This window comes from Elephantulus edwardii, unplaced genomic scaffold (genome assembly GCF_000299155.1).
Source record: "Elephantulus edwardii isolate Elephantulus edwardi_28Jun2011 unplaced genomic scaffold, EleEdw1.0 scaffold00233, whole genome shotgun sequence".
In the NCBI taxonomy this organism is placed as follows: Eukaryota; Metazoa; Chordata; class Mammalia; order Macroscelidea; family Macroscelididae; genus Elephantulus; species Elephantulus edwardii.
In genome coordinates, this window is record NW_006399983.1 from 4074931 (window position 1) to 4090775 (window position 15845).

A 15845-nucleotide genomic window follows, 5' to 3' on the forward strand; every position below is an offset into this window, starting at 1 on the left:
AATTCCAAAATCTCTGTAGATGTTCATCAAAATTAATTTTAAAAAAAAATACAGACTCTTAGATCACACCTGTAGCCAAAGCCAAGACCATTGTTGATCATTGGAATCTGACTCACAGTGGCTCTGCAGGACAGGGTGCCACATCTTTTCGCTGTAGTGCTGGTAATGGGTTTGAACAGCCAAGTCTATTATTATTATTATTATTATTATTATTATTATTATTATTTTATGTTGGCTTGCATACAAAATCCATACATATTGTGTTTCCTACTTTCCTTCATTCACATTGTGTTTCTTACAATCACTCCCATACATTGGGTTTTATAAAATTACTCACCACTGAATGATGCCCACCATTATTTTGTCTTCAAGTGCCTGATGGATCTTTCCTCTTTCTTTTACCCCCTCCCTCCACCCACCAAATTGTGTGAGCCCGTGATTTCCCTCCTGCTCATCCTCACACCTCCGCTCCCACCCCTTCCCTCTTTGGACCTCCGCACACATTTTACAAATTATCTTTCTATTTTTACAATATTGCTCTTATGCAGTATTTGTCCTTATGAAACTGAATTAGTCCACTCCGCATAATACTCTTCAGTCTCTCTCAAGTTATGTAGTATTTTTTAAAATCATTGCTCCTGAATGCAGCCAATTCTTAACCACCCAGAACCTGCTAAATAAAATCTGTATTTTTTCCCCCGCATTTCACAATAATTCCCAGGCACAGGGAAGTGAGAGCAATGCTGCCTTACCAAAATCATCCCGTCCCCAGCTCCATATTAGAATTGCCTCAGTCATTCTGAGAAATTGGTCTGAAGTAGGACTTGTGTGGTTTGGGGTTAGTTTTTGGTTGGGTGTGGGGGGTGTGTGTTGGGTTGTTTGGTTTTGGGTTTTTTTTAAAGAAAAAAAAAAGATTCGTGGGTCGTTTTCATATTCTGAAAGCCAGAGCTTGGGAGGGAGACTCTAAAAAGGAGAACCATCTTCCCAGGACTCCCTGGACGGCACAATCAGTTAAGTATTCAACTGCTAACACAAAGGTTGGTGGCTTGAATCCACCTGGAGGTACTTCAAAGAAGGGCCTAATGGATGACTTCTAAAAGGTCACAGCCTTGAAGAACGTTTGGCGCACAGGACATGGGGTTGCCATGAGTTGAAATTGACTCACTGCAGGTTTGGAGGGTTCTTATTTCAAAGACTGGAGCTTGGACTCACAAGACTCCAAGACAACCCAAAGTTGAGGCCAGCTGGTGTGGGTTTGCAGGGTGAGTGAAAAGTCCCTTGGCAGCTGGTGGCAGAAGGAAGTGGAGGACCCTAGGCTCATCAGAAAGAGAAAATCAATGTGCAGGGATCATTGAGGACACTCAGGGGCCACAGGTGAGAGTAGAAATCCACGAATGGTATGGACCTCAGTGCATGAGCATTCATTCAAATCACCTGCGAATTGATGTAAACATATGTGAAAACGCCCTGGGGTCAGGCTAAGGATTATCGAGGTGTTTGGAGGGACCCAGGTGTAGAATGGTGACTATCTTCTTGATCTTGATGTCCTCATTGGAAAAATATTTGGTCTAGGTCAGGGTTTCTCAGTCTCAGCACTGAGGTTTCCAGCGGGGTGATTCTGCTTGTGGGAATGGTCAGGTGATTTTGTAGGAAGTTTAGTAACACCTCTGGCCTCTGCCTATGAGATGCCAGTAGCAACCATTCCCATAACTGTGACAACCCAAAATGTCTCCGATGTTGCCTACTATTCCCTGAGGGGGTAAAATTACCCCTTGAGAATACTGGTTTCTATGAGCTGTAGTCTATAGTGTGTTGTGCTGCAAACCCAAAACTGCATTTCCAGCAATTCAAATCCACTGGTGGCTCCTTGGGAGAGACATGGGCAATCTCCTCCCATTAAAGTTTATAGCCTTGGAGACCAGATGAAGGGTTGCTAAGAGTCAGAATCAATAGATGTTATTGAGTTTGAGTGTGAGATAAAGGGAGGGAGAGAAAGCGAGAGAGGAGAGAGGCAGGCCACGTATGTCATTTAGAGAAGTGGCTCTAAGCATGTGCTTTTAACATCAGACAGCCTGATTTTAAATCCAGTTCACTCCACTGCCCACTTCTTACGAAGTGTTGGACACAAGAGAAGTTCTTCCCACCCACCCCTACCCCCACCTTTTTATTTTGAACTAGTTTTAAACTTACAGTAAAGTTGGAAAGGCTGGGTGGAGGGAGTTCTTCTGTCACCCACCCCCGCTTCTCCTAATGTCAGTGCCTTAGAGAACTGTGGTGCAATTAACCTCCAACAACTTTACTCACTGCCTCCTGCCTCAATGTCTTCATTTACAAAATTAAAACCTAAGACCACCCGTCTCACACATCTGCTGCAAGGCTCAAAGGAGATGAGCATGCAAAATACTCTGGAGCCCAGCACCTGTCAAATACTAGATAAATGTTTATTATTATCTCGCTATTCTCTGTAACGTTAAAATCTCCAAAAACCATGAATGAGAAAGAGATGCTCATGAAGGAGGAGTGTGTCCTCCTGTGTGTGCACCGTCACCTGACTGTGCTTAGAGTTTTGTTCAGCCAATCCCAGCACCCCTGCTTCTCTCCTTGGCATTCAGAAAAACCTCTGGACGTTTCTAGGATCTGTGATTCATCAGGGGGTCCAGATCCCTAGCCACTGTGACAGTCCACTGCCATGTTTGATGAGCATCACTTACTGTTTGATCAATAAGGAAATTTCAGACCAAGGGCCTCCTGTGCCGCATGAACCAGATTAACAGACAGAACCTTCAAGAAGCACTGACGCTTCACTAACTGCACCATCAAGTCTGCACAACACCCTTCTGCACTCCTCCCACCCCCCATAGAATTTCACACAAAAGCACAGATGCCTCCAATCCTACAGTGCATTGTAAATTCTTGCTGAGAGGGAGGATTCTACATGAGGGAGTGCTGAGTCAGAGGAAGCACAGAAAAGGTCCTTGACTCTTGTCACAACTTTCACCCACTATTATCAGAGCGATTTGTAAATGGTAATTACACTCACCTCCTAGCTCCCTCCCCTGCTAGCTAACAAGGTGAACACTCTGTCTGTTGTTTGGATGGGAGAAAGAACAGAAACCAGGAGCCAAGTAGCAAAGCCACTGAGCATTTACCATTTGCATATCTTGCAGTTTGAGGGGATGATGAGGGCTGAGAGCCAGGAGGACAGACCTCTGTCTGTTGGGCCTCCGTGCTGGAGGCTGTCATTGCCGTAATCACATTACTTATTCTGCACATCAAACCAAAGCTTTAGTCTTGAACTAATTTCAGTGAGTCTCCATGGATTCAGTCATTAGAGCTGTGCTTTGGGAAAGGAGCTGAATCCTAATTGTAAACTGTTGTTATTGTGTGCTGTCAAGTTGCTTGCGACTCATAGTGACCCTATGCACAATAGCCCTGAACCTTGTCCTATCCTGAACCAATCTCACTGTCTATAACACACTTGCCCCTATTGCCCCAAACATCTTACCAGGGTCTTCCTCTCCTACACTGTGTCTCTGCCCTTCCAAACATGATTTCTTTCTCCAAGGACTGGTCCCTCCTGAGAACATACCCAAAATATTGTGAGATGGAGCTTCAGAATCCTTGCCTCCAGAGAGCAACTTTTTTTGTTAGGCATCCTGAAAAATGTGCTTCCAGGGATGAGAGAGAGCTTGTCTGGTAGAAATGATCTCAGTTTTTTACTGTCTGTCTGAATCTCACTCACACACTAGCAGCCCTATCATCACAGAACTGGACACCAGGGCTATTTAGTACCTGGACTTAGCATACATGTGAGGGCTTATTCTAAACTTTGAGATGGTCCCAGGTTTTGGACTTTTCTTTTGAGAACCTTTGTTACTGGATTGTCAATGTCTTGGTTTCCAATTCCCTTGGCAAGACAGAAATAAATGGAACCAATGGAAAATAATACAAAGTTTGGCTGTGGCTACATTCCCTGGTCTTGGCTTAGATCAGCCACATTTTGCTGTTTGTCCTGCTCAAAATAAGCCTGGTGTGGCCTGAGCCCTTATTAGAGCTGGCACCTGAGGGGAAAGGTGAAGAGACAGGAGTGAAGGTGAAAGTGAAGATAGTTTTATTAGGAAAGTTAGTCTCAGAGAGTGAGATGGGCCATTTCTCCAACAGTGACGTGGAGGAAGACCCAGTGCCACCTGCATCATTGCCTACTAGAGCTGATTTGAGGGATGTGCTTCTTCTAGTCTTGAGTTTGAGCCAGTAGGATGATGTCACAGAGAGTTCAAGATGTGAGCCCTTCTTATTCCAGTCCACTGATCACCACACCACTCATGTGCCTAACACTACACATGTCAAGATTGAGGTCCAGTGTTATTGGTCCCCTGGTTTTTATTGAGTTAAGACCTGATCTTCGCTACTTCCTATGACATTTGCCTTCTCTTAGCTCTTGGCGTGACTTTTCAAGCCTTCCTTATCTCATTGGTACCTGCTTTAATATTCTTTCCACCCAGCCACGTTTTATGCCTGTTTTACCCAATACTGGCCCTAGCCCCCTGAGACGCTGGAAATTCTCCCAAATACTCTGAAGTCTGGCACAGGCCTGGCTCTAGGCCTGCCTGGGTTGATCATGTTTGTGCATGCTTTTAAAAATAAAAAACAAATCAAAACCATGGGTGAAACGAAAACTCTGAATTTCATTTCTGCTCTGGTTACTGCTGGAAGAATAGCCTCGAATGTAGGCCTGACCAGGTCGTGCTTCAGCTTACATCCACTCTGGCTCCACTGTACTTGAGGAAAAGACTGGCCTCTTTAAATCAGCAGCTGTGGAGATGACTCCAATTCTTGGTGACCTGGTGTGTGTCAGAGTAGATCTGTGCTCCATGTGGTTTCTGAAAGTGGGTCACTAGATCTTTCTTTTGAGGCTTTACTGGTAATCTTAAATCACCAAGCTTCTGAGCATATTAACCATTCATACAACCCAGGGATTGCCTAGTCTTTTCAGAAAGGAATCACGAAGTCTTCAAGCCTACCTATGCCATGCACAGCTTTTTACACTCCTTCCTATATATATATATATTGTTGTTGTTATGTGCCATTGAGTCACCTGTGACTCATGGTGTAGTATAGCTCTGAACTCTGTCCTATTCTGAGCCAGTCTTACTGACTCTGACACACCTACCTCCATTACCCCAGGCACTGAGTCGTTCTATCTCATCGAGGATCTTCCTCTCTTGCACTGTCCTTCCACCCTCCCAAGCATGATGTTCCTCTCCAAGGACTGGTCCCTCCTTACAACATGCCCAAAGTATGTCAGATGAAGCTTCAGAATCCTTGACTCCAAGGAGCAGCCTGGTCTCACCCCCTCCAATAGCTACCATCCTAACTCCTATTTTTAAGTACTTTCTTTATGCTAAGCACTTTAAAGACTTAGTCCTTGAAACAGTTCCAGATGCAGGTACTGGTGTTTTCTCTGCCATGTAGTAATAAGCCTGATGACACCACTTAAAAACTGTGTAGCTTAGGCCAAACTATTTGACCTCTCAATCTGTCTATATTATCATGGTTATTTGTATGCTTGTTTGTTTTTATTGTGTTGTCCTCAAAAATTGTTGTGAGAGTCAAATGAGGCTGTACATAAAAAGTTCTAAGGTCAATTATAAATTGCTATGGGTTCCTTTCTGGATTCATAATTCTGTTCTATTGATCTATGTGTCTGTCACTGTACCAATGCCATGTTGCTTTTGGTACTATAATAAGTTTTTATATCAGAGAAGGTGATGCCTCCTACTTCATTTTTGTTTTTCAGAAGAGCTTTGGTTATTTGGGATCTCTTTCCTTTCCAAATGAAACTTGAAATTTTCTTTTCTATCTCCTTGAAATCTCTGAGAAGAATGGGAATCCCAGAACATTTAATTGTGCTAATGCGAAACCTGTACTTGGATCAAGAGGCAGTAGTCAGAACAGAGCAGGGTAACACTGCATGGTTCAAAATTGGGAAGGGTGTACGCCAGGGATGCATCCTGTCTCCATACCTTTTCAACATGTATGCAGAGCAGATTATCCGAGAAGCTGGGCTCTATGAGGAGAATTGTGGCATCAGGATTGGTGGAAGATCTATTAACAATCTGCGTTATGCAGATGACACAACCCTGCTTGCTGAAACTGAGGAGGACCTCATGCACTTGCTGCGAAGGGTCAAGGACTGCAGCATTCAGTATGGACTAAGGCTCAATGTCAAGAAGACAAAGATTCTCGCCACTGGACTAATTAGCAGCGTCAGGATGGATGACGAAGAGATTGAGAGTGTTCACAGCTTCAGTTTGCTTGGCTCCACAGTCAACACTCTTGGTACCAGCAGTCAGGAAATCAAAAAGCGTATCGCGATGGGAAAGTCTGCTGTTAGGGACCTCTCAAAGGTACTCAGGAGCAAGAGTGTCTCTCTGGAGACTAAGGTGCACCTGATACAGGCCATGGTCTTTGCAATCGCTTGTTATGCATCAGAGAGTTGGACAATGACTAGGGAGGACAGAAGGAGAGTGGATGCTTTTGAGCTGTGGTGCTGGAGAAGGGTACTGAATGTACCATGGACTGCCAGGAAAACAAACAGATTCATCTTGGAGAGGATTAAACCAAGCTACTCCTTGGAGGCAAGGATTCTGGGGCTTCGTCTGACATACTTTGGACATGTTGCCAGGAGGGTCGGGTCCTTGGAGAGGGACATCATGCTTGGGAGGGTGGAGGGACAGCGCAGGAGGGGAACACCCTCTATGAGATGGATTGATTCAGTGACTGGGGTAATCGGGTTGGGTGTGTCAGAGGCGGTGCGGTTGGCGCAGGATAGAGCAGGGTTTAGGGCTGTTGTGCATAGGGTCGCTATGAGTCGGAAACGACTCGACGGCACATAACAAGAACAACAGCATCTCCTTGAAAAATTAGTTTTGTATCTCTATTAGGATTGTGCTGAACTTATAAGATTGCTTTTGGTAGGATTGTTATTTTCACAATGGTGAGACTTCCTATCTATGAAAAGGAAATATTTTCCCATTTAATTAGGCCACTTATTTCTTTTAGCAATATTTTGTAGTTTTCCTTATGTAGCTCTTCAATGTCTCTAGATAGGTTTGTTGTTGTTGATTGTCTTCGAGTTGAGCGTGACTCATAGAGACACTATATAGGAACAAAAGGCTTGTACCCCCTCTACAACTATCGACATTTATCAAAGTTCATAGAGTTTCTGAAGGCATGTAATTTAGGAAGTGGATGCCACTCCTCCTTCCAAAGATAGGTTTAGTCCTGCATATTTTACCTTCTGGTTGACTGTTGTAATTGATATTGCTTTTCTTGTTTCCTTTATCTGTTCTTTCTTTGTTGCTATACAGAAATACAGCAGATTTTTGTATGTTGATCTTGCATTCTGCCACTTTACTAAAGTGGTCTACTAAATCTAACAGTTTTTGGTTGAGTCTTTAGGGTTTCTGCATACACTATCTTATCTTCTGCATTTAGGGATGGTTTTATCTTCTCTTTGCCAATTTGGATACTTCTTATTTTCTTCTCTTGACTTACTGTCCTAGATAGAATTTCCAATACAGTATTAAAAAGCAGTGGTGATACTGGGCATCCTTGCCTGGCTCCTGTTCACAAGGAGAATGTTTATAGTTTCTCTCCATTAAGAACGATTCTGACTCTTGTTTTTGCGTATATAATCTGTGTTGAGGAAATTCCCCTCTGTGTTGAGGAAATTCCCCTCTATTCCTATTTTGTTGAGTGTTGGATCTTGGCAAAGTCTTTATGTTCATCAATTATTAATGTTATGTGGTTCTTATTCTTTGCTTTATTAATGTGATGACTTATATACTGTTGGATTCTATTAAGCATGATTTTTGTAAGAATTTTTGCATCTATGTTTATGAGAGATAGTGATCTATAGTTTGTTGTGGGTGGGGATTTTTTTGTGATGTCTTTTCTTCTTTTCTATCTTTCTTTTTTTTTTCAGTTTTGGTGTTAGGGTTATGCTTGTTTCATAGAGTAACTCTGAGAGTATTCCTTCTCACACACTCCATTTTGGAGTAATTTTAATAGACTTGGTAATAGCTTATCTCAGTGTTTGTTAAAATTCACCTGTGATGCCACCTAGGCTAGAACTTTTTTGGTTGGGAGTCTTTTTATAACCTGTTCAATTTATTATTTTGTGATGAGTCTGCTCAAATGCTCTACTTGTATCTCTGTCAATTTGGATAAGATGTGGATTTCTAGAGATTTGTCTATTTCCTCTAGGTTTTCAAGTTTATCAGAGTATAGCTTTTCATAATTTTCCATTATTTATATTTTAAAAGGAAATAGAACCCATTACATGGGGAAACTATCATCTCTTTGGCAAAACTGGACATCAACCTGCAGAATACTGAAACAGGATCCACATCTCACACCATACACAAATGTCAGTTTAAAATGGATTAGAGACTTAGAGGTAAAGCAAAAAAACCACAAAGATCATCACAGACAAAATAGGGGGAAAAATTAGAAGCCCTAGTTCTATCACGTAAATAAGTCTGCAAACAGCTTACAATGTACAACCAGAGAGAGGTTGATGAATGGGACCCTCTAAAAATCAAATCCATGTGTGCATCAAAACTTTTTTTTCTGTACAGTGAAAATAAAGACCATAGATTGTAAAATAATATTTGGCAATGACATATTAGACAAGATCTTGTAATTAAAATTTACAGAATATACTGGGCCTCCTTGTTTGCTGAAAATGAGGACATGAAGCACTTGCTGCAGAGGATCAAGGGCAGCCTTCGATATGAATTAATCTAAACATCAAGAAAACAAAAATCCTCTCTGATGTGCCAACAAGCAACATCATGATGGATGGAGAAAAAAATTGAAATTGTCAGTGATTTCAACACCCTCTGTACCAGCACTCAGGAAACTGGGAGATCTATAACATGGGAAAATATGTTACCAGGGACCTCTCTAATGTCTTGAAGAGTAATGATGTCATTTTAAAGACTAAGGTGTGCCTGATTCAAATCACAGGCTTTCCAATCACCTGCTATGCATCTGAGAGCTGGACAATGAGTAAGGATGATAGGAGAACCAATACATTTGAGTTGTTGTTTTGGAGAAGGGTGATGAATATCCCATGGACTAAAAAAGAGCAAAGTTATGTCATGGAGAAAGTATAGCCAGAGTGTTGCTTAGAGGCACTGCTAGTGACGCTTTGTCTCACATATTTGGGGCATATTGGTGAGAGAGGTTATTTCTTGAAAAGGGACATCATACATGGAAAGGTGGAGGAGAATCAGCGAAGGAGTGGAAGACCTCTGTGATAAAAACTGATGTCATGTCTGCGGCAATGGAGACAAATGTGTCAAGGATGATGATAAGATGGATAAGTTAGGGCAGATTTCAGATCTGTTGTTCAATGGTTCACTATGAGACATACTCAATAACAACCACAATAGGGCCTCCACAAGAAAAAGACTGATAACTCAATTATAAAAAGGGACAAAGGATATGAAAAGACTCTTCACAAAGGAGGATATCCAGAAGGCCAACAAATGTCCATGAGGAAATGTTCAATACAACTAGCAGTCAGAGAGATGCAAATGAAAGCAACAGTGAGATACTATCCCACCCCAGAAGCAATAGTAATGTTTAATGGGACAAGAAGCAATAAATGTTGGAGAGGTTGTGGAGAGTTTGGAACTCTCATGCACAGCTGGTGAGACTGTAAAGTGATTTAACCACTATGAAGGGAGTTTGGCTTTTTCTCCAACAGGTGAACATAGAAATCTCATGTAATCCACTAGTAGGAATATACCCCAAAGAAATCAGAGCTGAGACATAAACAGAGATATGTACACATATGTCCATTGCAATGTTATTCACAATAGCAAAAAAAAAAAAAAAAATAGAAACAACCCGAATGTCCATCAACAAACAAATGGATGGAGAAACTGCTAAATTCACACAATGAAATATTAAAGAAATTTAGTATACTTTAGCGACACTAAAGAACAATGAAGTATTTATAAAATACAACATAACATGAGCAAGTGAGAAGGGAATTTTTTTTAGTGAAGTAACTCAGTCACAAAAGGACAAATACTGCATATAGACCCCTGCTGTGACAATAGGAGGGTAACTGAGGGGTTTGTGGGGCAGGGAGCAGGACAGTTTGGTGAGGGGAGAAGAACAGAAATAAATGCACAGAGAATGAACAGTATAACAATTTAAGGACTAGGACCAGGGAGGACAAAGTCCTTGTCTATGCTAATACACATCAGTGAGTATTATGGAGGATTTGACACTCAGAGACTTGAGCACCTGCTTCCTGTTCACCCACATCCTTAACCACTTAGTTAGAAACAGGGATGTGGGTGACTGGATTCCCTCTGGACATGACACCAGAACCTTTCAGTGGGGATCCGGGGTACCAGATGCCTATGTCTGCTCTTCAGAGTCAAGGGCCACAAGGCAGCTAGGTGTGTTGTGGGTAATCGCGGGCTCACAGCTTCTGTCACATTCACCAGGTGAAAAGCATTCAAGATGCAGTTAAAGATAAAAAGCAGCGTTTCAGCTTCCTTGGGGAGGAGATCAGCCTGAATCCTTCAGTGGGCATTTTCATCACCATGAACCCCGGCTATGCAGGCCGGACGGAGCTGCCGGAGAACCTCAAGGCATTGTTCAGGTGAGCACTGCTCTGCTTCAGGCCCACGGGAATTGGGGACAGTGGGAACACAGAGAAAAGTCATTTTGAAACAAACGAATACTTTGTTCTTTTAAATTGTTATTTGAGTGAAAGCTTACAAGGTTTAGTAGCTTTTCATTCATTTACTCATGCACATTTTGTTCCATAACTTTAATTGTAATGTTGTTGTTGTTGTTGTTATGTGCCGTCGAGTCGTTTGCGACTCATAGTGACCCTACGTACAACAGCCCTAAACTGTGCTCTATCCTATGCCAATCTCATTGCCTCTGACACACCCATCCCGATTACCCCAGTCACTGAATCAATCCACCTAGAGGGTCTTCCCCTCCTGTGCTGTCCCTCTACTCTACCCAGCATGATGTCCCTCTCTAAAGACCTGTCTCTCCTTACAACATGTCCAAAGTATGTCAGTCGAAGCCCCAGAATCCTTGCCTCCAAGGAGCAGCCTGGTTTAACCCTCTCTGTTTGTTTTCTTGGCAGTCCATGGTACATTCAATACTCTTCTCTAGCACCACCAACTTTATAATCACACTTTCCCCACTTCCTACTTGTGATTCTCATTTCCATCCATCCTTGCTGCCTTCTTGGCTTCATGCCTGAGCAAATGCTACTCTTTTGACCTTGTATGATTGGTTAGTCTGTGGAGTGAGTGCCTTCCTGGTATCACCAGTCACCTTGTTGAGCCATGGGAGTGTTTTGGTTCCAAAGTCAAAGAGATAATACTAGAAATTTCAGAAAACCTCTTTATAGGTCCACCAACTTCTATTGGACCAGTAAACCTGGTCTTTTTTCTAGACTTTTAATGCTGTGACAGTAATATTATATTTGCTTTGTTTTGTTCTAGTCTTTAGGTATCTATTTTAAGTTTGTATGTTTGTAGTCTACATACACTTTTGCCTTTTAAAATAAATTTTGTGATGTATCACTAAAATGTCATAAATATTATCTGTATTATATAATCTTAAGAAGTCTTGCCTTATGACTGTATATTATTCTACCAAGTACATGGCCGAAAGTGTAATTAAGTAGTCCCCTGTAGTTACATGTTAAGACTGTTCCTAACATTTAAAAATGTTTATGTGAAATGCTATAATGTACATCGTTGTATAAATCGCAACCCCCCACCCCCGTATGCATGGTTATTTTCTTTGGCTAGATTCCCAGAAGTGGAATTACGGAATTAACCGGTAGGAACATTTTTAAGGCTCTCAATACACATTGCCAAATTGCTTTCTAAACAGAGTGGTACCGAATTACACTCTTACCAGCAATGCACGGGAGCTCGTCTTTTATTTCACCCCTGCCACCGGTGGATATTGCCATGTTGTTAAGTCTTCTTTATTTTGATAAGGAAACACAAATGAGTTTTTCAGCACGAGATGAAGCCTGGTTTCTGCTTTCAGGAAAGAGAAGGAAATCCCGCAAAGAGAAAATTGGAAGAAGCCTGAGGCTTCTGAATTGCCACCCACTGGTCTGTCCCTGAGGAAGGCAGTGGGGTGCAGGGATAAAGTGCTTGGTCTTGTTTTTGAACACAGGAGTCCAGTGCTCTCTGTCTAGGATGCAGGGTCAATACTTTAATGGCCTCTCAGAGGATGAGGATGCTACTGGGCAACTACTTGAGTGCTTTCCTTTCTCTATTTTAAACTGCCCCACTGGTGACTAATCCCATGACACAGATGGGCTGGCAGCACATCTTAATTTTACCAGATCCCCTGTGAACCCAGCACTTGTTGGAAAGGCAAACTCACTGCCTAAACAGGGGCCACAGATTACTGTGTGATGTTTGTTTACCCATTGAGCTTGTTTATTAAATGAGAGTTGTGTCACCACCAATAAAGGAGGTGCATTATCACCTTGATAAGAATAAATTTTTTTCTTTTTTTAATTTTATTTTATTAATTTTAATGAATGTTTACAAAGATTTTAGATTTCCATTCATTCATTGTTGCCTTTTTCTCCCTGCCCTCCCCTCCCCCCAGTTCACTCTTCTTTTTGAAAAGTAAAAGAACAATTCCTTCATTGGTATACAATCTCCCCTCCCACCCTCCACTATGCAACCTTCATTCTGGTCTCTTGTCATAACCATAATACCTAATCATATATCATTTTTAAACAGTTCTCTCCCTCATCTGTTTCAATGCAGTATACATAATTTATCCAATTTTTCTCAGTCTCACCCTGACCCTGATGTCAGTGGTAAGAATTATTTTTTTATGTGTATTCATTTATTTTTTGGGGAAAAACGAGAGAAGCATTTTCAGAAACAACCCATATTGCCATACTTTTGCATTTCATGCCCACAAAACCTCTATTAGGTGACGATTACCACTAATATCCCCAATGTAAAGACAGGAAGTGGGGATTCAGACAATTGCTTATCTTAGGTAAGCATTGAACTGGGATTTGAACCCTGGCAGTCTGATTCCAGAGGCTTTGCCGCCACCCACCCGCAGTCCAATTATCCAATTGTGTCCAGAGCTAATTAATCACATTCTTCCCCCCCCCCACCCCCGAAGTGGTTGTTGTTGTGTACCATCAGGTTGGAACTAACTTATAGCAGATCCCTCCCACGGGTTTCCAGAGGAAGCAAATAGCGTAAGAGAGTTCTGTCCTTCTCCCATGGAGCAGCTGGTGGATTCAAGCCACATGCAGTGCAACTCCTTACCACCAAGCAGGAAGCACTCTCTTTAGTGTAGGAATGTTGTTGTTGTTAGGTGCTGTCAAGTTGTAGACAACTCATAGCAACCCTATGAATGAAAGACCTGAACACTTGTATAACCTTCATCGTTTCTCCACATTCATAGAGTTTCTGGAGGCAAGCTATTTCGGAAGTGGATGCCACTCCTGCTGAATAATTATTTTTATTTCCAAAATTTAGATCAGGCTACGCACAGTTTAGAACCTTATTTTTATTCATTAGTGTTTCCCCATGTCATTAGTTTTTTGTCCACAGAAATATCTTTAAGTACCTACATAACAAAACATTCAGATATTTTAATATTTTTTTCACCTCTAACTCAGCGAACTTAACTATGTTCATCATGTTGTACAGCAAGTGAGTGTGTGTGTGTGTGTGTGTGTGTGTGTGTGTGACAGCATTACATTCCTTTGTTTGACTACACATTTAACCTTATTTTCAGATTTAAAAATAATATTGAAAATGTATTTGGTTCATCCTCTGAACTTTTATACACTGTGAAAGAATTTAGGGGGCAATTAATGCCTTTGAGCTGTGGTGCTGGAGAATAGTATTAAATATACGATGGACTGCTCAGAGAAAAAATCAGGTTTTCCCTGGGGATGTTGAAATCAGGGTGCTCCTTGGAGGCAAGGATTCTGAAGCTCCTTCTGACATACTTTGCGTATGTTGCAAGGAGGGACCAGTCCTTGTGGTGCTTGGGAGAGTGGAGGGACAGCGCAGGAGAGGAAGACCCTCGATGAGATGAATTGACTCAGTGACTGGGGTACTGGGAGTAGGTGTGTTAGAGACAATGAGGTTGGGACAGGATAGAGCAGAGTTTAGGGCTCTTGTACATAGGGCCGCTCTGAATCGCAAGCTTCTCAACAGCATATAACAACAACAGGGGTGCAACCCCTAGAGAGTTGTGCAGCTGTCCCAAAGACAGTGCCTCTCTGGCAGTTTGAATCCACCAGTAGCTCTGCTGGAGATGGCCAGGCAATTTTTCTTTCATGTGAATTTACAGTCATGGTAAACCCGGTGGAGGTTCAGCTATGGGCAGGTTCTGACTTGAGGGCAATGAGTTGAGTTTGAAAAGAATATAAAGGAAATAATACTTGGGTGAAATTGTGTATCAGTGTCTCAAACTCATATTGCCCTCATGTCAGAATCAACACATAACTGACCCTCCAATTGGATTTCCAAGACTGTAAATCTCACATCTTTCTCCTCTGGAGCTGCTGTTGGATTCAAACCATCAGAGAGGCTGGACAGTTGGCAGTGCAATGCCCTGTGGACTACATGTACATCAGTGCAGGGACATGCAAATGGGACAGTTCTAGGCTCCTATTACATGCCTAATGACTTAATAAAAGTGAATAAACTTTGCAGTCATATGTGCCTAGAGCTAAAGCATTGTGAAGAGAGATGTATTTATAATGTTCTGTATTTATGGAAAGCATTCTGGTTTCCCCTAATAGGCACTTTCAGTTTAAGGTATGCTCAGTAAGTTCTCTGTGTTTAGACCTCAGCATTAGACATTTACGTGTGAGCACAGATATATATCAAGTGGCAGAAGAGCAGCAACGTCTAGGCTTGGAGGGGACTCCTTTCCCGAGGGTGGCAAGAGGAAAATAAAGAGATTCTCAGTTTCCTAAAGAAAACTGAGTGACTTGGTTCCTCCTCCTCAGCCCCAAGTTGTCCAACTGTCCTAGACAGCATATTCCAATCTTTTTTACTTTATGCCAGCCACATTGGATTCTCAAGTTTTAAGACATGTTGTAGTCCCAACTCTGCCTCTATCTGCTAATTTCGTTTATCATCTTAGGCAGGACAGTTCATTTCCTTCATCCTTAATAAAATTATTTGCAAACTCAAGTTCCTGGGCAACATAACTGTTAAGGTCTTTCCATGACTCTTGCACTTACTAAGCCAGTTTTTTCCTTGTTTTATAATCTCTCCCTCTTCTCTATCTAACATTAGCTACAATATCCCTAGTACCACGACCCCTTCTAAACCCAGCCTGGACTTCTGGCAGTTCTCTGCTGATGTGCTATTCCAGTCGTTTTTGGATAATCTTCAGTAGAATCTTGCTTGCATGTGAAATCAAAGAGATTGTTCTATAGTTTTCACACTCTGTTGGGTCACCCTTCTTTGGAATAGAAACAAATATATATCTCTTCCAGTCAGTTGGCCAAGTGGTTGTTCTCCAGATTTCTTGGCACAACTTGGTGAGCACATCCAGGACTGCATCTGTTAGTTGAAATACATCAATTGGTATACCATCTATTTGTGGGGCCTTATTTTTTGCTATATCAGTTGTTATGTGTCAGTTGGACAGTGACTAGGGAGGATATAAGGAGAATTGATGCCTTTGAGCTGTGGTGCTGGAGAAGAGTATTAAATGTACCATGGACTGCTAAGAAAATGAGTTCACCCTAGAGAGGGCTAAACCAG

The 15845-nt window shown here is 41.9% G+C and overlaps 1 protein-coding gene across 1 annotated transcript in view; it reads left to right on the forward strand.

Annotated features, from left to right (window-relative positions):
* DNAH9 (dynein, axonemal, heavy chain 9) overlaps nucleotides 1–15845 on the forward strand; it is a 623295-nt gene that overhangs the window by 210084 nt on the left and 397366 nt on the right. The window contains 1 exon segment of the mRNA XM_006898570.1: nucleotides 10533–10690. Within this exon segment, the coding sequence (XP_006898632.1) occupies nucleotides 10533–10690 (158 nt within the window).